This window comes from Terrapene carolina, unplaced genomic scaffold, assembly GCF_002925995.2.
Source record: "Terrapene carolina triunguis isolate 2854851 unplaced genomic scaffold, T_m_triunguis-2.0 Scaffold676, whole genome shotgun sequence".
Classification (NCBI taxonomy): Eukaryota; Metazoa; Chordata; order Testudines; family Emydidae; genus Terrapene; species Terrapene triunguis.
In genome coordinates, this window is record NW_020665027.1 from 16,686 (window position 1) to 42,713 (window position 26,028).

The 26,028-nt window shown below is 55.3% G+C and overlaps 1 protein-coding gene across 1 annotated transcript; it reads right to left on the reverse strand.

Moving 5' to 3' along the window:
* Positions 1-13,227: 13,227 nt before the first annotated feature.
* Positions 13,228-25,746, reverse strand: CHRNA10 (cholinergic receptor nicotinic alpha 10 subunit). The gene is made up of 5 exons (XM_026659794.1): positions 25,689-25,746; positions 18,410-18,555; positions 17,637-17,791; positions 16,019-16,551; positions 13,228-14,104 (listed from the first exon to the last, which is right to left on the reverse strand). The coding sequence occupies exons 1-5, from the start codon at positions 25,744-25,746 to the stop codon at positions 13,479-13,481; spliced, it is 1,518 nt and encodes a 505-aa protein (XP_026515579.1). The 3' UTR covers positions 13,228-13,478.
* Positions 25,747-26,028: the final 282 nt, after the last annotated feature.

The following is a 26,028-nucleotide window of genomic DNA, read 5'->3' on the forward strand; positions in this document are numbered from 1 at the left end:
CCCGGGCTGGGTGCGGAGCAGGTGAAGCCAAAAGCTGCGAGATCTTTATGATGGAAGGGGCCAGTTTTGGGGCAGCGGTGCAACTGGCCCGACATGTGAGAAAGGACAAAAGGAAAAACTTATAAGGGAGTCTGGTGTAGCTGGCCATGGCCCCCCATCCATGGCTTGGGCCCCCCCAGGCAGCAGCAGCTCCTGCACCTGGGAAGGAGGGGCAGCCCATGCCCCCCTGCATTTGCCCCTTTCAAGAGCAGTCTAAACAGCTTCCTGTTATGCCAGCTACCTTGTTCTTAAAAGGAGGTTTGCACAGTTTCAGTCTGAACCACAAACAGCAGCGGAAGTCCTCGCTGAGGTGCAGGGCTTGCTTAAAGCTATATCACCAATTGTATTCATACTTATGAATATGTAATCAAGATGTAAGGAGTGAGTGAGCTAGTGTGAGTGGAAGAAGCCAATCGCAAGGCTTGAACCGAAATATTACCGTGTAAGGATAATCAAGGTGTATATGGGACTGTATATAAACCTACGGCAGTAGCAGCCAGAGAGGGACGTAACCTACGACAGCAAGAACTCAGGGCTGAACCAGAAGCAGTAGAGCCCTCCCGCAGACCCGAAGGGACTTCAGGAACTCTCGTCGCCTAGCGGTTCGATCTCTGGGCAGCTGGAACCTGGCCAGTCTCAGTCACCTACGATCGAAAGCAACATCCGCACCTGCAGCATGAATGGAACGCGTAGACGGCATAGACTGTCGGTCCTTCATCAGTTGAAACTGAGCCGATCACCACACGTCTTCTAATCTTCTCTCGCTCTGGCCATGCTTGTCCATATCTCCTTGTTAGGAAATTGTCCCACCTCGTTGGAGGCCGACCACGTGGCCGTTTCTGTTCTCGCGGATACCACTCGGATACAGCTGCGGTCCATCTGCTGTCGCTGAGTTGGGCCACACGTCCCGCCCTCCGCATTTTGCTGAGCCTGCAAATGGAATGTGTGTGTGAGCAATAAATCAACCCTCAGTAATACTTTAGTTCGACCTTTGTTTGTGGTTATTGCTTGGCCTGATTCCAGGGAACAGGCAACATGCGCCAGCTGGGCACTGCAGCAATATAAAGAATAGACTAGTCACAGAAATGTCATGCTGCGGGGGACCTCCAGGGGTCACTAGACCAAACAAGCATATAATCCACTACCCACCCTGCTTTGACCCTTCCCTTACTGGTTCCCCCGCTTCCCATTGCCTCAGCAGAACACACTGTAGCACCTGAATGGGTCCGTAACAGGTCCCGGTGCAGCAAAGCCTTCACACAACAGCTTAAGGAAGTGTTGTTTACTACTTCTCATAACACAAGAACTAGGGGTCACCAAATGAAATTAATAGGCAGCAGGTTTAAAAGAAACAAAAGGAAGTATTTCTTCACACAATGCACAGTCAACCTGTGGAACTCCTTGCCAGAGGATGTTGTGAAGGCCAAGACCATAACAGGATTCGAAAAAGAACTAGAGAAGTTCATGGAGGATAGGTCCATCAATGGCTATTAGCCAGGATGGGCAGGGATGGTGTCCCTAGCCTCTGTTTGCCAGAAGTTGGCATTGGGTGACATGGGATGGATCACTAGATGATTTCCTGTTCTGTTCATTCCCTCTGGGGCACCTGGCATTGGCCACTGTCGGAAGACAGGATACTGGGCTGGATGGACCCTTGGTCTGACCCAGTAGGGCCATTCTTATGTTCTTACTGGTAAGGGTAAGAGTATGAAGAGTTGCACTGAAACCCATGGGACGGCTCCAGTGTAAGCATGGGCCCACGTGCTGTGCTTGGACTCAGCAGCTCGGGGGGTGTTAGCTGCCTGGTGCGGTCAGCAGCAGCCGAGGCATCAATCGCCATTTGTCCTGTGAAGGACTCCAACTCCTCTGCAGCCAAACCCAGCCGGAAGCCCAACAGCCAGCTAAGGGAAACCCCTTTCCCCACCCTCCGTACCTGGCTGTGCTTTGCACTGGAAGCCGCTGCCCCTGCCCAGGCTCCAGAGGATCTCCTGGTCCCAGCGGAGGGTACGCAGGTGTGATTTGAAGGGCCTCCTGCTCGGGGACACTGGCTGTAGAAGGTGAGAGGCCCTGGCTCCCCCATTCGCGTACAATCCGCCAGCTGGCCCTGAAGCTGGGGGAGAGGCTTCGGTGACCCAGCTCCACCTGCAGGACCACAATGGAGTGCTTGAGGACGTCATCCTGCCTGTACACCAGCTGGTCCGGGAAGTCCAACCGGACCGCCTTGACCTCGGCCACCAAGCTGGGGCCGCAGGCCCATCGCCTCCTGAACACGGCCACCTCGGACTTCATTTGGGAAGTGGCCAAGGCTGCTACATGAACAGCCTGCCTCCCAGGGCAGCGATAGAGAACCCGGAACAGGCTATTTCTAATCATCAGAGGAGTGAAGTTCTGGAACAGCCGTCCAAGGGGAGCAGTGGGGGCAAAAAACTTAACTGGCTTCAAGCCTGAGCTTGATAAATGTATGGAGGGGACGATGTGATGGGGCTGCGTACAATGGCATGTAGCAGCAGAAATCCCCAATGGCTGGAGACGGGACACTAGACGGGGAGTTCTCTGAGTTACTACAGAGAATTCTTTCCCAGGTGTCTGGCTTGTGGGTCTTGCCCACATGCTCAGGGTCCAACTGATCCCCATATTTGGGGTCGGGTATTTTCCCCTGGGTCAGATGGGCAAAGACACTGCGGATTTTTCACCTTCTTCTGCAGCCTGGGGCACGGGTCACTTACAGGTTTAAACTAGTGTAAATGGTGAATTCTCTGTAACTTTAAACCACGAGCTGAGGACGTCAGTGGCTCGGCCAGAGTTTGCGGGTCTCTTACAGGAGTGGGCAGGTGAGGTTCTGTGGCCTGAGATGTGCAGGTCAGACCAGATGATCACGGTGATCCCTTCTGGCCTCGCGGGAGTAAAGACTAAAAAGGTGCCTCTAGCCAGGGAAGGGATTCTCTGGCACTTGCCCCCTACTCTGGGCGTCCCTGCCACTGGGCGCGGGGCCCGATTCGGGGGAATTGGTGGAATTGGCCTAAAGCCGGCCCTGCTGTCGGGTGAGTGCGGTTCCCATGGGCGGGCGAGGTTTGGTTTTCTCTGCACAGCTGCTTGAGATGGAAATCATTCCTCTGTGTCTGAGATTCGGACTCCCCACCTCACTCAACACACAACCCCTTGTGCCTGGCACACGCCCTCCGGCAGGCAATCCAGACACAAACTGGCTGCAAGAGATTCCTCCTTCTGGACCGCTGACTGATGTTGGACGAGCTTCACGCAGGCGGGTCGCCAGCTAACTGCACAAGCCACCTCTCACTCTCCCCCTGCCCCCTCCCGGCTGCAGACTCCACCTTGGTGTCCCCCTCCAACCCCCGTGGGCTGAGGGTCAAGCTCTTGGTTCACTCCCCTTCCCATTGGCCCCAGGACCCATCACACGTTACTCTGCAGATCTGACAGCTGCCTGCGCGGCGTACGCCACAAAGCCTGCCCCCTGCAGAAAAGGCTCAGACTGGCAGCGGGTGGATGGGAGTGGGATCCCCTGGTTGGGGAAGGGGCTATGAGCCTGGCTGGAAGCAAATGCCTGGGTCTCAGTCCTCATGCTTCAGGGCTCTAGTAGTGGACCAGAAATTACCCCTGGCTTCAGGATACTGGACTAGATGGGCCACTAAACTGCTCTGGCTGCAGCAGCTCCCATGCTCTTCAGCCGGGGATTCGCCAAGGGCGCGGGAGGCATGTACTCAAGCTGTGCATAACCCTGGAGCAGCACAACTATCGCAGGGTAACCACCCCTCTCGCGTGCGCCATCTCTGCGCTCTAACTTCCCAGAGTCACCGCTCTCCTCCCTGACCTTTTCCCTGCTTCTCCCACCCCCGTCACACCCAGCATGGCAGTCTCCAGCCGGCTGCTAATTCCCTTCCCCGGTGGCTCTGAATAATTGATTGCGCGGGCCAAGCTGATAAAAGCCAAACATGCTGGGGGGGGGGGGGGGGGGGAGGGGGGAGGGGAAGCAATGAAAGGGCAAGAGAAGCCCAGAAGACAGCATGGGAACAATTACCACCCAGCATCTGGGAGGATCCCCACCCCCTCTCCCTCAGTTTTCAGTTGTTTTAGAGTCAGGCCCAAGCCGCAAACTTTAAATGCAAAGTGCTGCGCTCAGACAGGAATAGTCAATTGCACAAACACAAACTGGGACATGCCTGTCCAGGAAGGAGCGTTGGCGTAGTTGTGTAGGTCCCAGGATATTAGTGAAACCAGGGGGATGTGGTGGGAGGGGGTTTTATTTCTGTATTGAAGCAGGTTCTCTTGGAGTATTTGAGTGGCCCTGTTTTACTTCTCTGGTGGAGTGTCCTCGTTTGGTGAAGGCAGTTTTGAGTGGGTTAAGGTGTGTATCCCGGACCGTCTCCTCGGAGCATATTCTGTGATAGCTGAGTGCCTGGCTGTAGATAACAGATTTCTTGGTGGTTTCGGGGTGGTTACTGGATCTGTGGAGGTAAGCGTGGTGAGTGGTGGGTTTCTTGTCTATACTTCCATGGCTGAAGCGGATTGTGGTGTCCAGGAAGTTGATGCTGGTGTGGGAATGTCCCAGACAGAGTTTAATGGACAGGTGGTGACCGTTGAAGTTGTGGTGGGAATCTATGAGGGAGTTTAACCTGCTTCAATACAGAAATAAACTCCCCTCCAACTGGTCGCCTACCACTCCACCCTGGAACCCATATGGGGTATCGTCAAACAATTACAACCCATACTCAACGGGGACCCCATCCTGAAAGACTCTTTCCTGAAGCCCCTCTTCTCACCTTCAAACAACGCACCAACCTGTCCATGCTCATCATCAGACGCACGATCCCTATAGACCAGAACACACCAACTGAAAGCAGCACCAGACCCTGCCAGAACAACAGATGCAAAACCAGCAAACATATCTCCATTCCTACAGCGATCACCACCCCCCACCACACACACAATGCACCTTTCTAGATCCATGGATCCTACACATGCCTATCACAACATGAGGCGTACCTCATCCAGTGCAATAAATGCAGCTACGTGGGTGAAACCAGACAATCACTACACTCTGGAATGAACTCCATAAAGCGATCCCTCTGTATCTGACCTCTCAGTCCTCGTCCTCAAAGGAAACCTGCACAACGCCTTCAAAAGACAAGCAAGAATACGCTCGCTTTCAGCTCTCCAGGCCACTGCGTCCCCACCTCCTTCCCCTCAGTCATCAAATTTCCAGGGCTGCTCCCATCGGTGAAAGCCTAGCTGATAAGCAAGGGGGCCGTCGGAGATCTAGACTGTGCACGAGGCACAGAGACACAGAGCCAATAGAAACCGAACGTACACAGTCGGGTCCCACGCACAGAACAAGCGCTCCAGATAAATCTATAAGGCCGTCACTTTGTCCTCCTGCAGATCCCCTCCAGCTAGCCTCCATCATAACGCCCTGCCAATCAAGCAGCGCTAGGCGGATGGCAAGCTGTGATGTTAGAACTTCCACGCAACGCCTGCTCCTTTCACAGTCGCCTCGTCCTCCCTGGTCTCCACCTATTTCAACGATCTGTTGCATCCTGTCAAAAGCAAGATGGTTTTGGCATTTCCCCTCCTCACACTGGCCAGCACAATGGGGCCCTGGTCATGGATTGGGGCCCCTAGGCACTATTCCAATGGAAATAATAAAGATAAATTGCAAGGCATGGAGGGGGCAATGCAGGGAGAGGTGAGATTTATGCTCAATAGGAGAAACTTGCATCCATGTCTGAGACGGTGGAAGAGTCTCCTGGGGAAAGAGTGAAAGCCCTTTTCCTAGGGACATTTAAAATCAGACTGGACATGCCCTGGAGAATACGCAGAGCAATCCTCTAGGGGGCATGGAATGGATGGAAGCTAACCGCCTGTCTCTCCCTAATGTCTATATCTCTGTGGCACTGAACATAAGAACGGCCAGACTGGGTCAGATCAATGGTCCATCTAGCCCAGTGCCCTGTCTTCCAACCGTGGCCAGTGCCAGGTGCCCCAGAGGGAATGAACAGAACAGGTCATCATCAAGTGATCCATCCCTGTCGCCCATTCCCAGCTTCTGGCAAACAGAGATTAGGGACACCATCCCTGCCCATCCTGGCTAATAGCCATAGATGGATCTAGCAGGACTAGAGGTGACTGGAGCAGGAAGACTCAAATACATCAGATTAAGGCCCAAGTTTTACCAACACAGCTATGTCAATTAGGGTGGGGATTTTTTTTGCTGACATAGCTGAGCCAAAGCCCTAGTGTCTAAAAGGGCTTATGCCTGGGCTGTAACTGTACAACATATGAATTCTGGTTGTTGGCGTGAATAGGGCCGGTGCTACCATTTAGGCAAACTAGGTGGTTGCCTAGGGCGCCAAGATTTGGGGGTGCCAAAAAGTGGTGCCCCCAATTTTTTTTTTTTTTTACAGCATTCCTACGCCCCCTTCCTGAGCGCGCCATCGCTGCTCCCGCCTCCCAGGCTTGCGGCGCCAATCAGCTGTTTGGCGCCGCAAGCCTGGGAGAAGAGGAGAATTAGAGCGGGGCGGCATGCTCAGGGAGGAGGCGGAGCAGAGGTGAGCTGGGGTGGGGAGCTGCCGCACGGGGGGCGCCTCAGGGCAGCGGGGGGGCGGGGAGCTGCAGCAGGGCTGGGGAGGGGGGCGCAAGGTGGAACTTTCGCCTAGGGCGCAAAATTTCCTTGCACCGGCCCTGGGTGTGAAGGTGTCTTGTGAAAATTTGCTGTGTCATGAGGGCCAATGTTCATGTGGATCATTGCTGACAGGTCCCATAGCACATATGCACTAGGCAGATACAAGAAGAAGGTGTGACGAACTGGGACTGTTCTTACTGTGAGCTTTGAATGCTGACAGGGGAGTGTGGCTAGGATAGTCTGCATTGGGGGATGGGAGACTGACCAACGGAGAATACCTGAGCATGTAACATGAGAACCCAGGAAGGGGTTAGAGGCGAGGTGACACCTTTGCCCGGGAAACTGAACAAAGGCTGTGGGAGGGGTCGCTGAAGGCAGAGTCTCAGGAGCAGGCTGGTGATGTGGCTGGGAGGGAGACGGGGCTCTGACCTCCCAAGGGGGCTAGGGTGCCCTGGGACCCCAAGATGGACCTAACTGAGGGGGGTCCTGTTGTCTGTGCCTGCAGGACCTGTCTTGGACTGTATTCCTGTCATCTAAATAAACCTTCTGCTTTTCTGGCTGGCTGAGAGTCATGGTGAATCGCAGGACGCCGGGGGTGCAGGGCCCTGAGTCCCCCCATACTCCGTGACAGAAGGTGCTTAGGACTTAATCCCATTCAGGTAGGAACATCTGCAACACGGGGTGAGCTGCATCCTTAGAAAACCAGCTTTTAGGTGACTGCGGTAGGGAGTGGGGGGGAACGCCTTAGAGGAGAACAATAGAGACCAGCTGACCAGGAGGGGTTTAAAATGATGAAACCCACCGGAATGGGGGCCAGCCAGGAAGAGGAAGTGTGGGGCAGGCGAGAGCAAGGTTACAGAAGCTGGATAAGGAGCACCTGGGGGAGGGGGGGGGGAAGGGAGCTGGAAGAGCAGTTAGAATACAACAGTCTGCATGAGAAGGGGACCTCCCTCCTGCCTGAGGCTAAATGGATCCCCAAGGACTCCCAAGGGAAGGGGGAGATGGAAAGGAAGGGATACTCGGGGGTTGGATGTTTTTTGCTGTGTCTGGTCTCTACGCTCCTGTGCGTTACATGATTAAGTATAAAAGAGCATAAAGGTGTTACACTGTGCGAAGTGTGTGTGTACACATGTACTGCTCCACAACTGCTGTGTGCCCCTGAGAGACAACAGTAAACCAGAAGCTTCCCACCTTTGGGGTAGAGTTCTTGGGCGGGGTTAAGTAACTGGGGCATCTTGGGGGGTCAGTGCTGGTCCTGGGGCCTTGGGCAGGTGGGCTGAGGAACCCGCTTCGGAGAAGGGTAACAGACAGGGTCAGTGCCCAGGAAATGTGCCTGAGAGGCCAAGGGCGGAACCAGTGCTGCAGCCTGCTGAGACTTGGAAAACTCAACACACCCCCGGGGGCTCCAGAGCACTGAGGTTGGGTTCCTTCACAGCCTTCCCAGTGGGTGGCCAGGACAGGGCACTCACTAGGGCCCGACACACCCTGGGCAGCCTTTTATACCTGGGGTGGGGGCGTTGCTGCGTTAGCTGTGCAGGCATGTTAAAGGAACACGGCGGCCGTGTGGACAAGGCCCAACCCTAGCTCTGGTCACCACTGTTGCCCCTGCTCCGGAAAGCCTGACCCCAAAGGCTCAGCCAAGCGGGTGTGGAGCGTTACCGCTGAGCTGTGTGAGGGGAGAACTCGGCTTGGGCTCCCCTTTGCGCTCCCTCACTGGGCTAAGCCTATCGCCCTGCCTGGGGCAGAGAAAGCATCTAGACGACTCTGCACAGGCCCACGGACAGCCGCGGGAGGCTTCCCTACGGTAGAACAGCTCCCAGGTCTGCTCTGACCTGCACTGGGCCTGGGACAGGCCCCCATCCTTTCCTCCTGGGCTCCACCTTCTGCGCCAGGCCTCACAAGAGACACAGGATCTGGCCCACACTACACAGGGGTAAGGTGGCCAGAGGTGGTGCAAGGCCATGGAGAATCGGGCCCACTTGTGCCCTGGCTGTCGTGAGTCGGGGGTTCTCAGCTCTCCTGACCTACCCATGCTATGCAGGTGCTAGGTAATGGTGGGGGAGGTGCATACCTGCAGCTCTCTGCTATTATAACCCCCCTGAGAACATCTCCTCGTGCACAAGGTGCTTAGGCCGTCCTCCTGGCTGCTGGGATCACCGTACAGCCAGGCAGCAAAGCAGAACACCGCAGGGGTACAAATAAGAGGAAGCCAGACAGTCCTGCTGCTAAATTATTCAGGTGCAAACCTGCAGCGCAGGCTACAAAGCAAAGCATCCAAGCCAGGCTCCCCGGGGCTAGGACGCGCTGGGAATGTCACTCAAGGTTTCCGGAGGGGTGGAATATGAGAAGGAGATGCCTGTGCAAGGCACTTAAGTGGAGAGGGCAATCGTGAGCGGATCAGGACTGGGAAATATGCCCTAGCCGCTGGTCTCTCAGTCCAGCGAGCCAAGCCACCCCCGTTCCTGCAGTGCTCATCAGCTGATTCTCCAAGAGCCGCGGAAACCCCCACGCATAGCCCACGAGCGGCGGACGAAGAGGGACGCGTGGCCCAACGGTCTTCCGTCTGGTAACGGATGCAGATGCAGAAGAAAGGCCTTAGCACGCCGTGACTGAAGCAGGGCTGGCTGGCTGAACTGGTCACAGGAGGGATGCACACTTAGATCCTATCGCTCAGATTGTCAGAGGGAATTTGTCTAGTGGTTACAGCCCAGGACAGGAATCGAGACACCCAGCTTCTATGCCTGGCTCACTGAGTGACCCTAGGAATACAGCCCCATAGTCCGGGAGTCCCTAAACCTCCAACTGTTGTTTCACCTTATTGTGCCTCAGTTTCCCCCACTGTAACATGGGGACACCACCACCAACCGCCGAGTGGCATTGTGAAGATTAATCCATTTGCTTCTGCAAAGCGCATTGAGATCGTTAAAGGTCTTTAGGCTCCCATGGATCCCAATGGAAGTTAGGAGATGCTGGGCCTGGCGTACCGCAGTGCGGGGAGCATATGAGAATGTAGATAGCCCCTTGGCTGGAAGGGGCTAGAGGAGGAGCTAAGGTCATTAACGGGATATTAGCTGGAAGGGCCAATGCCCCGGGACCAGAGCCAGGGGCTCCCTCCGACTCCTGGGCAGCACCGTGGGCTCTCAGCAGTTAATAAAGAAGGCAAAGTGATATTTTCCATTTGGTCGCATGAGTTCTATTAATTAATTGAGGGGGAAAGGCTAAGCCGATTAAGCCTCCAAGGAATTACAGAAATCCCCTCCTGCCCCGGGGGTCCCCTCCCACCCTGCTCCCCAGAACCCCATGGCTCTTGGTGCCTGGCCCAGCTCGGGCCGGGGGGAGGAGAACAAACAGGGAAGATTGTTACGAAGGAGGCCGAGATCCCAGCGTAACTCATGGTGTGAGTTGCTTTGGGGAGTTACAGACTCATCGATGCTATTGTGACCGTCTGTACCCCTACATTCCCCCCTTCGATAAACCTTGGGCAAAGTAGGTCTGGTAAGGTATTATTTGAAAACTCATGACTGGCTCATTGTTATTGTGTGGCAACCGAGGTTGTATGTAAAAGTTAAAAGATTCCACTGTCGGCTATTACTGAGGCATGACCCAACACGTTCTGGGGATCAGTCACAAACCAGTGCCCCAGAGGCAAAAGGCTGGCCAATGCCTCAGGCAGGCGTCAACGAGATCAAATGGACCATCGCCTGATTAAGTGGCCACTCTTCAGCAGGAGAGAGGGTGTGAGCAAAAGTCTGTATTTGGCCAAAGAAACAGTTGAGGTTCCTGTCCACACAGACTGTCTTCCCCAACCTCAGCTGTAGGTGATTCTTGTGCAAGAGAAAGGACTATAAGAGAAAGAGCGCAGATATCCCAACTTCTCTCCCTTTCCCTCTGCCCATGGCATCAACAACACCTGAAGAACAAAGGAGCAACATGGGTCTGTGGAGAGACCCTGATTGAAAAACTCAGCCAGCAAGACTGTGGGAAGAAGTGGTGAGAGAGACTTAGCTGTGAATTCACTGAAAAGATCAAAAGCAACTAAGAAGTTATTTCTTTGTAACCAATTCTGACTTTTGCGCCTCATTACCTGCAATCACTTAAAATCTCTCGTCCTGTCGTTAATACGTTTGTTTTATTGTTTGGATTAGAGTGTTTGGGGAACTCCCTTTGCGATAACAGGATTTGTGCATAGCATTTTCCATTAATAAAATGATGGCCTTTAGCTGAGCTGAAATTGTCCAGGCGGTGCTGGGCAGTAGAAGACGCACATTTCTGGGGGGAACGTCTGGGAGTTTACTGGTGTAATTCATGAGAGGCTGGGAAGAGCACTCATACAGTGTAACTTGTGTAAGGGGACTATTGCCCCCTCACTAACATTCAGTGGGGGTGTTTTGGTTGGCTAGCTCCCAGCACTAAAAGGGGAGGGGTCGATGGCAAATCAGGACTCTGAGGCTGACAGTCCCCAGGAACAATGGGGAGAGGCCAATGCTCCAGATCAGCCTGATTGACAGGGCAGGCAGGCTAATCAGGGAGTCAGGAGGCCAGGGGGGTCCCGTCCTCCCTGTGAGCTGGAATGGCCTGAGTCAGACAGAGTGGGGCCGAGCTAAGGAGAGAGCAGGGGTCTGAGCTAAGCTGCTGGAAGCAGAGCTGCAGCCCCAAAGCCAGAGCACAGCCCAGAGAGAGCAGAGCTGCCCTGGGAGCAGAGCTGCAGCCACCAGAGCCAGAGGGGCCAGACAAGCAGCCAGGAAGCAGGTCAGAGCTGGGAGCAGAGTCACAGAAGCAGCCTGCAGAGCCGACCTGTGCTGGGGGCAGAGCTGCAGCCACCAGAGCCAGAGAGGCCAGAGAAGCAGCCCAGGGAGCTGAAGGCAGAGCAGCAGCAGCAGCAGCCGTGCTGAGGCAGAGTGGAGCTGGAGCTGGAGCTGGGGCTGGAGCAGTCCGGAGCTGGGTGCGGTGAGCAGCTGGGGAGAGCGAGGGGGACCCTGGGCAGTGGGCCCAGCGCAGGGAGACGTCTCAGCCAAGAGGCCTTGCAGGCCAGACTTGGGGGGATCGTAACCCTGTCAGGGCGGGGGCAATGCTGGGAAGAAGGGTCCTGCCACCTAGAGCCTGAGAGCGTGTGGCCACCACCAGAGCAAGTGTCCAACCCGCAGCGTCTCTGCAGCACAGCCAGGGCCTGAGGAGGAGGCCTGGGACCTACAAGGAACAGACTGTGAACTGCCCTGACGTTCCAGAGACACTGTTTGTGATGTTCCCTGCCACAGAGCGGGGTGATGTGTTTCCTTTAACCTTTCCCATTTGTCCTTATTCTTTTTTAAATTAATTGTTAATTAAACAACTTGTATTTGCTTTAAATTGTATGAAATGATCAGTGGGTCAGGGAGGTGCCCAGTGCAGAGAGAGTACCCCAGAGTGGGGACACCCTAGCCCTGTCCTGGGTGACCACAGCAGGGTTGGGGGTCGAACCCCCCAGGAATCCTGGGCCCAGCCTTGTCGGGGTTTACGAGGACTCTGCCAGACAGGAGAGTGGAAGGGGAGTCCTCAAGGGCAGGGAGGCCTCTGGGTAAAGGGAGTGGGAGCGAGGACTCAGATCCTTTCACTAGCCCACTTCACCGGGGTAGTGCAGAAGCCAGGAAAGTTCCCCACAATAGCGGGACCATTCCCCCGCTTACACTTGCATGCTGGAGGCTGGGTGTGAGTAGACCAGGAGTGGTGGCTTTCCCAGCAGAGCAGTGTAAAAGGCACCCCAGGTTAGAGAATTGCAATGGGGATAGGCCGTCCAGCCACAGAATCAGCGGCCACATTTGCAACAGGGAAATAGATAATTACGCTGACGGGGGGTTACATGGAACATTCGCCCCAGAGAAGAGGCCTGTGTCTGTGTCAGAGGGCTGGCTGGCATGGGCTCAAAGACGGGACGGAAGGTGGAATGAGCTGAGCTGAAAGTCAGTCTCCACCCTGAGTCGAGGGTTGGAAGCAGCCACAACCCGGATCCTTTGCTGCATTGCCAGTGGCGTTAGCTCTCTCCACCCAGCTGGACAGGCTGGCTGCATATGTGACGGTGTCAGGGCCCCCACGGCAAAGCCCTCGAGTGCACAGGTACTGCTTGGGGGCCACGACATACGGTCCCTGCTGGACTTTCTAGCCCAAGAACAATGCACAGGAGACGTTCCAGAGATTTTATTTTGGTCTCTTTATTCCAGGCCCCGCTCCCCCACCGAGCTCTTGCAGAGGTGACTGAACATGTTAGAATGATACACACTGCATTGGGGTGCAGGCTACAGCCTACCAAACCCTCCCAGAGCTGGGATAGAACCCAGGAGTCCTGGCTCCCAGCCCCTCCCCCACTCCAATCCACTAGGCCCCAGTCTCTGCCCAGAACTGGGAACAGAACCCAAAAGTCCCAGCTCTCAGTTTCCTCCCCTGCTCTAACCACTACCCCAAAACGCTTCTCCCAGAACCAAGGAACAGGCCCAAGAGTCCTGACTCCCGACCCTCCCTCCCCACCTTAGCCACCCCTCCCCTTTAGCTCCCTGGCGCTCCATGGGGTGGTGATCGTTTCAGACCAGCTACGTGGCTGCAGCAGTAACATGTGCCGCCCTCGTGGGGGAAGACGGATTCTAGGATTGCCAAAGAATAGATCTCTACGGAACTAGGAGAACATGCTATTAGTGAGACCTCACGGGCAACAGTTTCCACAGCAGCGCCAGGATGGACCGTCCCAGGCCACCCACTCGTGTGCACCCGCAGCTCCAACAGGGCGAGAGGAAAGGTTCTAGCTCACTAGCGGGCGTTGCATGCCGAGGGCTCTTCAGATGGCTTTGGCCATGATGAGCATGCTCATGAAGAAGACCATAATAAAGAAGATCCACATGAATATGCGATCCATGACCTTGGCCACTTTCTTCCACTCACCGCTCCGTTTCTGAGCCGCCTTTTGGTCCCGGAAGCAGTTGGCAATGTACTCGACGTTCCTCATCAGGCTGTTGTGGTGGCAAAGGCACGGGCTCTTCACACAGACTTGGTGCTGCTGCCCCTCCCGGCCGCACCCTAGGTTCATACGTGTCCCGGTCTCTTTCCAGTCCTGCTGGCCAGAGGAACTGCTGAGTTTCTGCGGCAGCAACTCCTGCTGCGGAGACTTCTCCCGGCACGTCGCGTCCAAGTCCTCCTCCCTTGTCTGGGCTTTCTGCTCCTCCTTGGCGGCCCTGCCGCTCACCACCTGGACCGTGGGCAGGTGGCCCAGTTGTCGTTTGGGACTTTTGCAGCTCTCCCCCACCTCGTAGACAAAGAATAGCCGGGCCATGTACTGCAGGATGAACTTCTTGGCCCACTTGGGCACGGGCTTGGCTCCTGGGCCGCAGTGGTGAATGTTCATGATGAATATGGTCAGCGCGGTGGAGGCCGTGATCATGGTCATGGTGGCGATGTAATACTTCCCTAGAAGACAAGAAGAAGGGACCCGCGGTGACTGACCCAGGAAGTGGGGGACTCGTGGCTGCAGGCCCAGCCACTGCTGCTCACCTAGGGGAATGGGACACGGGGACCTTCAACACCAAAACACAAGCCCCTACCACATAAGCTAAAGAGCAACTTCTCTAGCTATGAAGAAGCAGCAGGTTGTTATAGTCCCAGGAACGGCCTCTGTCCTCCAGAGGAGTCCCTTCCACCAGCAGCAGACAAGAGGTTCGTGTAGGACCCTCTAGGCCATCGGAGAACCCCTTGCACAGGGATGGTCCTTCAGCGGCTGGGAACATCAGCTTTAGATCCAGACTCTGGTGTCAGTGTGGTGCAAAGCAACCACGCTGCACCTCAGGATCTGGCCTGCAGCCTTCAGACTTGGCTTGATTTTTTTTTTTAAGGTGTTCCTGAAATCTACAGAATACAGCCAAGCTTTAGCCAAGATCTCCCATATGCAGCCCACCTAAACCAACCCCTACTGAAGCCAGCCCAACAGGGCTGGTGCAAGGAAGTTTTGTGCCCTAGGCGAAACTTCCACCTTGCGCGCCCCCCCCCCGCCCCCCCCCCCCCCCCCCCCCCCCCCCCCCCCCTGCGGCGCCCCCCTCACAGCAGCTCCCCCTCCCGGGGAGCCGTGCAACACCTCCCCACCCCAGCTCACCTCTGCTCCGCCTCCTCCCCAGCACACCGCCCCCGCTCTAATTCTCCTCCCAGGCTTGCGGCGCCAAACAGCTGATTGGCGCTGCAAGCCTGGGAGGCGGGAGAAGTGGAGCGGTGACCGCGCGCTCGGAGAGGAACGCCGTAAAAAAATTGGGGGCACCGCTTTTTGGCGGCCCCAAATCTTGGCACCCTAGGCAACTGCCTAGTTCGCCTTAATGGTAGCACCGGCCCTGCAGCCCAACTTAACGGGGGCTGCCTATCTGTCTCAAACACCAACCTCTCCTTAAATCTGCAGTTGTCTAGGTCATCCCAATTCAGGATGCACATGCCGGCAGCAAGAGTTTAGAACCTTAAACCCATGTCAAACATTTTGGAGATCAAGATTTAAAAAAAACAAAACAAAACAAAAAAATCAGATAGAAAAGTCACTGCAGAATTTGTAAGGTCACAAGCATTTCAGTAATGAACTGCAATAACCTTAACAAAAGCTTTGTGCAAAAAATAAATAAATAAAAAACAGTGCCCAAAACATCAGACCATCTTGAAAAATGCTATTTTAGATTTAAAAAATTGTCCACTTTCAAGTAGGCTCAAACATATGAGCCTCAAACTTGGGTTGAGTCTTTGAAACACAGGGGTGAAAAGGGGACCACCCCCTCTCCACTTGCTCAAATAAAACCCTGAAAAAAACAACCCTGAACAGATTTGGCTCACACGTTCAAAACAAAAAATGTATCTTTGGGGGTGAGACCAAGCATGGAAAAGTTACTTTGGAAAGGTGCGTGTTTGGTTAGATTCATAGACTCCAAGGCCAGAAGGGACCATTGAGATGATCCAATCTGATCTGCGGAACACAGGCCAGAGACCTCACTCAATTTCGGTATCTAGCCCGTAACTTGATAGAGCTACAGCCCATCTGCTAGAGAGACGTCTAGTCTGGTCTTTAAGACAGCAAGTGAAGGAGAGTGCCCCAGGTCCCTAGGTAAGGCAAGAAAGGGGAGTTAGAACGGAAGCTGGGATTCCACCATGGCTGCAGTGTGCCGCTTGCAGACAGTTATAGCGAAGAGGCTGAGGACCGGAATGGCCCTAGAGCTGATCCTTGCATCTTGGGGCTGAAGCACATGAATGGTGACCTGGTTTAAAGCGTACCCGTTCTGCGTCGCATGCTGCACCTGCAGAGTGGACAGAAGGCTTCCACGGTTGCCCATCCAGCTGCAGGCAGAGGCAGATACTCACCGATCAGCGGCACGTTCTCGGAGGGCGGCATGCTCTCTGCCACCAGCAGCTGGAAGACGGTGAGCGCCAGCAGGACCGTCACCCCCAAGGAGACCTTCTCCCCAGAGTCGGCTGGGAGGTAGAAGCCCAGCGGGGCCAGGAAGGAGATCATGATGCAGGGCAGGAGCAGATTGAAGATGTAGAAGGAGGCGCGTCGCTTGAGGAGCAGCGTGTAGGTGATGTCAGGGTAGGGCTCCGAACAGCAACCGTAGATGATGACGTTCCTCTTGGCCGGCATGCCCAGCACCTCCCACTCCACGTTGTCCACGAAGTCCGTCAGGTCGCCCGTGTCCAGCCCGTTCAGGAGGTCGATCTGGTTGCCGTTGTAGGTCCACGAGCCGAAGGTCAGTCGGCACTGCTGCCCATCGAAGGGGAAATAGGAGACGTCCACCTTGCAGGAGCTCTTGGTGATGGCGGGGGAGTCCCACATCACCTGCCCGTCGTAGCGGATCACCACGTTGGTCTCCATGGATCCCGTGAACTGGTCGTCGGCGCTGGAGGGACAGGGAACACAGATTGGGGGGGGGGGGGGGGCAGGAGGAGTCCTTACATACATGATACAAGACCGCACGGCCCTGGCTAACATAACCCCTCCCCCGCTCTGCTGGGCTTGTTCCTGTAGGGCTGCTCACGAATGCGAAACGTAGCTCGCTGGGTTGGTCTGGTAGGGTCCCTCGTGAGCACTCGGTGGCCAACACAAGTGTGTTTTCATAGGGTCGCTTGGTCACTCGCTGGCTTGGTGTTAGAGGGTCACTCAGGAGCAGGGGCCTATGGGCCTTGATTTTGTTTTTAAACAAACGAGTCATGAAACTTTTGCTCTGAGGAGCCCCTCCCCCCAATAAACGTCACCTGGACTCTGCAAACAGAGACAAGAAAAAGCCAGGTCCAGTTCTGGGCTTCCCAGTCAGCGGTGCCCAGTCTTTCAACAGCCACACGCCCGCCTTCTGACAGCTTCCCTCCTGTCCTCCCACTCCGGGGCTAAAGCTCAGCCTGGGACGCCACGCCCTGCGCTCAGCTGCTCTGATCGGCAGGTGTGGGCTCTACCAGCCTCCGTGCGCGGCCGCTCAGCCGTACCCGGGCGCTGCCGGGCCTCAGCGACCTGATCCCTCTCGCCCGGCTGCTCCCAGCGCCGCACTGGGGAAGGTGCCAGATGAGAGCAAAGCAGATGAGGCCAGCGAGCAGCAGAACGTGCCAGGAAGGTCTTTGCCCGCTACATCTGCGCAGCCTTTGAAGGGGCCACGGCCCAAGGCAGAGGCTGTTATGCTCACCATGCCACGGGGGTGCCCGTAACAAGGGGTGCAATTACACGGTCTCCGCACGGCCCCAGGATGCCTACGCTCTGCAGCCTGTTAACCTGCGCACGGGAGCCCCTCTTCCGGATAGAACCTGTCGCCCTCTAGGGGCTGCAGCCTGTAAAAAGGCAGTTCAGCAACCTCCCCTCCGGCTAACAGAGAGCCACCGCTGGCTCAGGGGGCAGGGGCCTGTGCTTATGGAGCTGGAGGGTCCCTGGTTCTATCCCCCCGCCAGGCCGCAGGAGCCGTCTCCAGAAGCGGTGCAGTTCACTACCACGCTGACCTACTTGTTATACAGGACTATGTCAGGTTTCCATACGTAACTACTAGGTATGCGGATGGTGTCAATCCCATCGTAATCGTCCTTATCCCAGGTCAGGTAGGCGTCCACCCACACCTGCCGGATCCACAGATAGGCAGTCAGGACCTGGTTCCTCTCGTCCTGGAACAAGGAGAGATGGGGAGAGGTGTGTGTGAAATGCAGCCACCTCTGGGGAGGGAGGAAAAAGATGGAAGCTGAGTAACAGCAGAAGGTTTGACACTAACACCCAGTGTATAGGGCAGTGCATTTGCCATACGCTTAACAGCATGAAGCCACCCTCACAAGGGACTCGGACCCTGGCCTTGCCAATGGTGACGCGTGAGAATGCCAGGGAAATCCATGGGACTGTGCAGGATTGGGGCTTGGAGTCAGACTATGTTCGAAAACCTACAACATCAGGAGATCACAGGTCAGTTCCTCTTTGGGCTGGATGGGACCCTGATGCCATTGCAGCCACGTTACTAATTCCTGTTAGCCCTCACTTTGGGGTTAGGACACTGTTGCTGGGCTAGTGGTGAGGGTCTTTGCATCCCTGTGTTGGAGCAGAACCAACAGCTAGATCCTGGGCCAAGGGGTGCACTTGGAAGCTAGCTGCAAAACACCCAGTGACTATTCAGAATAACCTTCTCAGCCCCCATCTGGATTGTTTGTCCTGCAACCCTCAGAGCGAGGGCTCCGTCTCCCAGTGGGTGATATGTCTCGCGTGGGTAAGGAATGGCCTGCATTTCCCAGACGTACCATGTCGATGATCTGGGACAGGGTGATCTGCAGGGTCACGTTCAGCGCCCGGTCCGTGTCCTCCACCGGTCGCAGAGCGTTGGAGTAGTTGGCAAACAAGTCATGGAGCAGCTTGTAGGCGAATTTTCCCTGAGCCCCCGAGCAGCCTAAATCAATAGATAAAAAAAAACACACGGCAAAGCTGGAGGAGAAAGGGGAAGCAAAGGGCAGCGGGACTGCGTAGAACCCACTCAAACCCCTGAGCTAACTGCACAGCTGAGAACACGCAGAGCTACTGCCAACGAGGGTATATCTGTGGGGCAGAGCAGTGATCGCTGTGAGCCTAAGAGCATTGCTGGGCCTGAGGCAAGGGGCTCGCGGGTAACCGGTAGTGAGTTTCAGCTGGCCTGACCAGTTCAGTGCCCCCCAACTCGCTTATAGCCATCTGTATGCAACAGGCGTCGTGTAAGGGGTCATTGGAAAACCAAAACCGCACTGGTCATTACTAGTCCGGCATGGTCTACGTACAGTGAACACCCAGAGGACTGTACAAATGTGAAGGAAATATGGGACTATGATGTATTTGAACTAGACAAGTCTGGGGAGAGGGGAAACAGGGTTTTCCAGACAAAGGAAAAGCTGATGGCTACCCTCCAGGTGCAATCACAGACCATTGGCAATCACAAGCGAGGCCAGTCGTTGGCATAACAGAGGCTGCAGGGACAGATGAGTTTGCATTGTAGAAAGCACCAGCAGGGAAGAAACTGCCCTGGAATCTTCTCCATCAGATGCCCTGGCACCGTTCCTCACGGCAAGGGCAAGGAACTTTGAGACGGGAACATTTCAGAAGTTCACGGGACTACACAAGAGAGGGGCACAGAACCCCGAGGGATCTTTCACCTAAGACGACAAAGGAACTGAGCACTTTGGACTTCGTTGAAGTTCCTGACCAAGGAGTGGCCCAGCCACCTCACTGGAAGCTGTGGTAGCTTCTTAACAAAACTGCAGTCTGGCTTCGAGGTAAGTCTTAGTCACTAGCAAGTGTAGTGATTATTAACTCCAGTCAAAGCAATGAGCCACCGGGCTTTTGTCTTTTTGAAGGATCCAGGAGAAGGCTGGACATTTCAGGGCAGACGGTCTGGGGGAGATTCAGGCCTGGGAGGGTGTTGGGGCCACACGGCTAGTAGTAACCCAGGCTGGTGGAGACCAGAGTGTGGCTGGGTGGACAAGAAGGCTGCTGCAGTGTGAGTTGCTGAATCAGGACTGTTCATCACACAGTGCGTGCTTGTCTCCTGGCAGAGAGCGGCCAGATGGGGCGTTACAGCAGCAGAGCACGCTAAGGTACTCAGGGTCACAGGGCAGGCGGTGACACGGCCTCTCACTGGTCTGGATTGCAGCCCACATCACAATCCCTGAGACTAGAGGAGAGAAAGGGTGTACCAACAACGCAGAAAGTAGAACGGAGTGATCTGGTCAATGACCATCGTGTCGATCTAGCTTCTATCCATAGGCGCCAACTCTGTGGGTGCGCCGGGGCTGGAGCACCCACAGAAAAAAATGGTGGGTGCTTAGCACCCACTGGCAGCCCCGCCGATCAGCTCCTCCCCCTCCCTCCCTGCCTGCTGTGATCAGCTGTTCAGCAGCAAGCAGGAGGCACTGGGGGAGAAGGGGGAGGAGCAGGGGCAGGAAGAGGCGGGGCGGGGAGTGGAGTGGGGGTGGGCCCTGGGGCGGAGCAGGGGTCGACCATCCCCCAGGAACTGGGGAAGTTAGCACCTTCGCCTCTATCCCTAGTAAAATAATGGAAATCTTACCAAGAGGAGAAATCACTAACTGGCCAGAAGAGAACAGGCCCGGGAGCAAAAAAAACCATTGAGGATTGATCTTGACAGACACACAAATGCTTCAGAGAAAATGACTGGATTTAAGGAGCATGGTAGAGATAATGAGCAATATTCCTCGGCTGGCATAGCGTGGTTGAAGTGCTTGGAGCTGCAGGTACCTACCCCAGCCCAATGTACCTGAGTTACAGCAAAGCGCTCGACACAAAGTACTTTCAAAAGCCAAATTGGTTTCCACGTATTTTTTAAACAGACAAGAACGCCGTCAGGCGCACTAAAAACGGGCTAAGGGACCCTAGATGCTACATGGCAACGTACCATGTTGTGGGGAGGTCTGGCACCAGGACTGGCTCTACGTTTGATCTTATTTAATGAGCTGTATGCTAAAGACCGACCCCAATCCTGGTAAGTTGGTAGGAGTTGCCAGCAGCAGCGAGGACAGAGAAGTGAAACAGGAATATCTGAAAGCAGGGCAGAAAATAGGAGGTTCAGCTCGAAGAACCGCAGCTCGCAGGCACACCCCACAATCGAATGGCACCAGTTGGGAGGCAGGAGGTCGGAGCAACCCCCAGGGGAAAGAGTTTCTGCTGTTGCAGCATGTGACCCTTCCATACGGTCTGTTGTTCTCAGGCTCCTGGCCTTGCTTGGTTAAAGTCCAGGAGCCGCATTATGAAACACCGGTGAACCCCGGTATTCACAGCCCTGGACTGGGGGCACACCTGCCAGTGTGAATACAGAGCCCAGACCAGCCAACCCAAAGGAACTGCCAGGCCCTAATGTGTTGTGCATGGGAACGGGATCATTTATCTAATGAAATCATGGCTCAGCTCTGCCTATCCTGTCCTCAACACATTGATCTGAGAGCCCCAACACCCCTGTGAGGCAGGGAAGTTCTAGGATTCCCCTTTTACAGATGGGAAACTGAGGCACAGAGCAAGGCCAAGTGACTCACCCAGGGTCACACAGGAAGTCTGTGTCAGAGCAGGGAATGCAGCCCAGCTCTCCCAAGTCCTGGGCCGCCTGGAGGCGAAAGGCTGCAAACCCTATCACCTCCCTCACTGGGAGGTGGAGCAGGGCAGTTTACCCAGACTCAAGCCCATGTGACAACCCCCTTCTCCACTTCGCTGACTCAGAGCTGCCAGGGCCTTGGGGGAGGCAGCCATTTGGATCCCTGACCAGGGGAGAGGGGGGGAAATCATGCTCCCCCCACAGAAGAACTAGATCCCCTCTCCCGGGCAGGCGAGGCCGTTTCAGCAGAAGAGACACACCAGGTTCACAGCAGTGACCTGGGAATGCCGGGGCCAGTGACCACGAATGGCCCGTGGCATTCGGACCCAGCAAGGCAGCCTGGAGCAGAAGCAGGCCAGGCTCAGGAGAAGCGAGCCTAGTTCCCCAGGGCTCTGATTCCTACGGCACAGAGGTGACAAAGAGCTGCTCCGGTAACGAGGGAGAAGTGCAGCCTCCCAGCAAGCGAGAGGGGATCGCTGGCCCAAGCACCCGCTCTGCGGGCACCTTCCCGGCTTTCAGGCAGCCACGGCCCGCAGAACCTTGCTGCTGCCCTGAGCCTCCCACCGGAGACGTGGGGGAGACCAGAGCCAGCGCCGCGTGCTGACCAGCTGCTCTAACCAGCTTGCAGGGCTGAGGCCAGGTAGGGCTCTTGGACCGTTCTGCTTAGACCTAATCCCAACTTTCATTCCAGGGCAAGGCCGGCTCCGCTGCCGAAGGCCCACGGCTGGTCCTGGGAAGCTCGGTTGCTTATCCCTCCGATAAGCTTCTGTACAGCGCTTCTCACCTGTAGATCCCAATGCCCTCTGCAAAGGCAGGCAAAGCTCACTAGCCCCCTAGATAAGAGATACAGAGGCCTCCCTTTCCCATCGCTAGCAGCCCAACAGGACACCCAGCTGACTCTGAATGGCAATACGGCTGCCACTTTGAAACCGACAGACATGCACCCAATACCTTGCCTTCCAAGTAAACCCAGTGATTCCAAAGGAACGTGTCACCCCCGCGCCACCCGAGAGCGCTGTAGCGTTCGTTTTCTACGTGGATTTTAGAACACAAAACCAGTCTCCCTACAGTCCTTGGCAGTGGCCACCTGGACATACAGATTGGCAGCTATTTCGGGGGTTGATCAGACGGTTTTTGGTGCAGTCCTAGCTGCGCCGCTCACACGGAGCAGACGAATGCACATTTCCAAGCTGCCTTCAGCTTGGGCATTAATTTTGGACTTCTCATTATTCATAGAAGATCAGGGTTGGAAGGGACCTCAGGAGGTCATCTAATCTAATCCAACCCCCTGCTCAAAGCAGGACCAATCCCCAAACAGATTTTTGCCCCAGATCCCTAAATAGCCCCCTCAAGGATTGAACTCACAACCCTGGGTTTAGCAGGCCAATGCTCAAACCACTGAGCTATCCCTCCCTCCCAGCGCCATTCTCAAGCTCTGTATTTGTCCCATTGGTTAAATAGACTCCAAAGATTAAATCCCAAGGCCCAGCAAGCATTAAATGACTGGACAAATGCCCCCCATGCAAAACATTGCTTCTGCGCACTAAGCATCAGTCTAACAACTGAAGAACACGTACCCACTTCTCCCCTGCCCTGCTGCTTCCCCTTCCATTTCGTTCCCTCCCACCCCCAACTAAGCCCACCTAGAAAAGTGAGGAAACTAAATGCTGTTTGCTGCCATCGCATTGTTCCCTCTGCTTATGGGTCTACCCCCTCCCAACCCTCCATCTGTCTGGTTTATTTAGATTCTTAGTTCTCTGGGGCAGGGCCTGGCTCCTACTCCGTACAGAGCCTAGCACACTGGGGCCCCATTCTTGGCTGGTCCCTAGGCACAACCGTCATAAACATGACTAACAATTTGCAGCTCTACTCCACTGCTGCATGACATGAGCTCTTTATTCCTGTCGACAGCACTGGACCCTCCCGCGGCAGAGTGGGGCGATGCAGACGGTGCTGGGCGGCCGAGACGTCAGCGTGGCTTCCCACACGCATCGTCCCCTTTCCGCTGGGATTAATCCCATGTCCCGAGGACACATTTACTGCAGAGATGAGGCTGGGACGGGCTATTCCTTTGCTTTCCCCTTTGAGTAGAAACTGTCTCTCAACCCAGCAGAGATGCAGCCTCGTTTAACAAAGACACTGTTGGGTCTTTTTCGGTTTATGCAAAAATATGAAGAAACCACACAGCCGGGTCCCCAGTAACCATGTTTGCTAATGCCCCCCCCACACGTCTGGCCCAGAAATAGCAGAAGGTCCCTAAAAGTCAGGGGCCCCCCCACTGGTGCCTGAACCCTGGCCCCTTCTCCCCAAGGCCCCGCCTCCTGCTTGCTCCTCTCCTCCCTAAGGCCCCACCATCTCACCAGCTCTTCCCCCCCAGGACCCCAGCCCCTGCTTGTTCCTCTCGGCCCCCCCACCCCCATCGCTCAAAGATAGGAGATCATGGCCCCCCTGTTCTAGCGCCCCGGTCTGGCCTCATTACCCACAGAGCACTGCTCTGCCTGGTTTCTGGTGGCCTCTAAGCTATAGAGCACACTGAGCACCACATTGAGAAGGCTCACCCTCTATTTAAAAGGATACCATATTTCTACACATTTCAGAAACCTCTTACGTGAAGTGCCACATACAGGAGGTTGTGGGGGTGAACCCTCTGGCCCAGTGCTCAGGAGATCTGAGTTGAGTTCCTAGTTCTGCCACAGACTGAGCGCGAGACCTTGGGTAACTCTTTGGATCTCCACGCTCCCCACCTACACCATGGGAATAGCCACACTCCCTCTCCCCCACCCCTTTGATTGGAAGCACTGCCGGGCAGGGGCCGTGTCTAAGTCTGTGCACGTGCAGCACCGAGCACAATGCGGCCCTGATCTCAGTCAAGGCTCCTGCAAGGCAAACCCACTGAGAGGACAGCACGACGGCCAGCAATCCACTACGAGCAGGCACCTCCCCGGAACACAGTTAGTGACAGCTGCAAACCGTCACATTCCCAAGGGGGGTCGGGCTCTCAGACCAATGTGTCGAACAGTTAAAAGATTACAAGGCAGGCGGGGCTGAGCCATGATTTCGTTAGATAAATGAACTAATTAAATGCATGCCCTAATGCATTGGTCCCATGCACAATGCGGTCAGGCCTGGCAGTACTGGGCTATGTATTCATGGTGTGTTCGGTTGGCTGTTCTGGGCTCTGTATTCTGTTGAATGGATGCCTTAGGACTCTTACCTCTGCAAGCCCGCCATTGCAATCAGCTAAATTGCAATTCAATCAGCTGTGTGAAAAGCACCTGCATTTTGGAAAGGTGCCTCGTTCGTAACTGGAACGGGTGCGTCTTGATCTGTAAGCGAACCTTGCGAGATGTCAATAGTCGCGCCTGCCAGCGAAATGGGATCCTGGTCATTAAACTTTCAAACACAAGCAAGGCCAGAGCCCCGCACAGCATCCTCCATGCGGGAGCTGAAGCCAAGAGGCAGAAGGACGAGGCACCGAATTGTGCCCTGACCTCAGAATTGGGGTAAGACCCTCCCACCTTGCCCTGGGCACTGTCATTCAGCTTCCCTCCCATTGACTTAGCTGGGATCGGGCTCCTTTGCGTGCAGTGTCACCCCCACTAAGATCTCTTCTAGGCCAGCGATATGCTGAAGAGGGAGGGGTTGCTCCCTTCTTTAAAATCTCCCCATGCCACTGACAGTGGGGTTTGCGCAATGCCTCTGCCTGCCAGAGGAGACTCACCCCCTTGTGGGAGGGGCATGGGACACGCAGTCTGAAGAGCAAATCTTGTTGCCTTGGGAATGTGACGGTTTGCAGCTGTCACATTCTAGGATTCTAGGATTCCCTTTTACAGATGGGAAACTGAGGCAGAGAGCAAGGCCAAGTGACGCGCCAGGGTCACGCAAGGAAGTCTGTGGCAGAGCAGGGAATTAAGCCAGGGTCTCCCAAGTCCTGGGCCGCCTGGAGGCGAAAGGCTGCAAACCCCATCACCTCCGTCACGGTCCATGTTCTCATCCTGCCCAGCAGCATGGGAAGGGAGCTGGTGTAGGGCAGTTTACCCCGACTCAAGCCCATTTGAGGGGCTGCAGTTCCTGGCAAAACCAAGAGCGTAAAACTCACCCAATACTACACTGAGATGGTACATTGAATAAAACCAACCTCCTCAGGGAACGTGCAGCGCGTGGTTTGCTCAGAGGAGCGTAAGCTAGCTGTCCTTAGGCTAGGGAGACACCCCAAGATACAGTTCCGAAACAGGTTGCAAGTTGCATGGACATTATTTACTTACGGAGCAGATGCCTCAGACTAGCCTCCCGGCCACCGAGCAGCTGCACTGTGCCAGCTTCCCAGCTGCTACTGTTAAATGCTTGCAAGCAGGACAGAGCCAACTGCTGGGCAGCAAAAGCTGGATTGCCTAAAATGAGGGTGTTCTTCTCGGAGCGTTTACGAACAAACAAACAAGCTTCCGGATTCTCACCTGGCGACACAAGGATCCCCAGGAAGCCCAGAGAGAGGAGGCAGGAATTCAGATCCATCCTTGCGTTCCCACTGCTATCCAAAGCGTGCCTTGGAGAACCACCCTTGGAACAGTGGAGCACACAGGTGCAGGGCTCAGGGTGACATGTCAGACACTGGCTTCATTCGGGACACTGCAGGGAAAACCAGATCTGCCAAATTGTATCCCAAACAGGAACAAGGGAGCAGCTCGGCTGCTCGAGCCGTGAATGCAGAATCCTTGCATGTGCTGGCAGCCGGATGCAAGCTCGGGGGGGGGGGGAGGGGGTTCTGGCTGTAATGCCATCCTCTCTCCTCTTCAA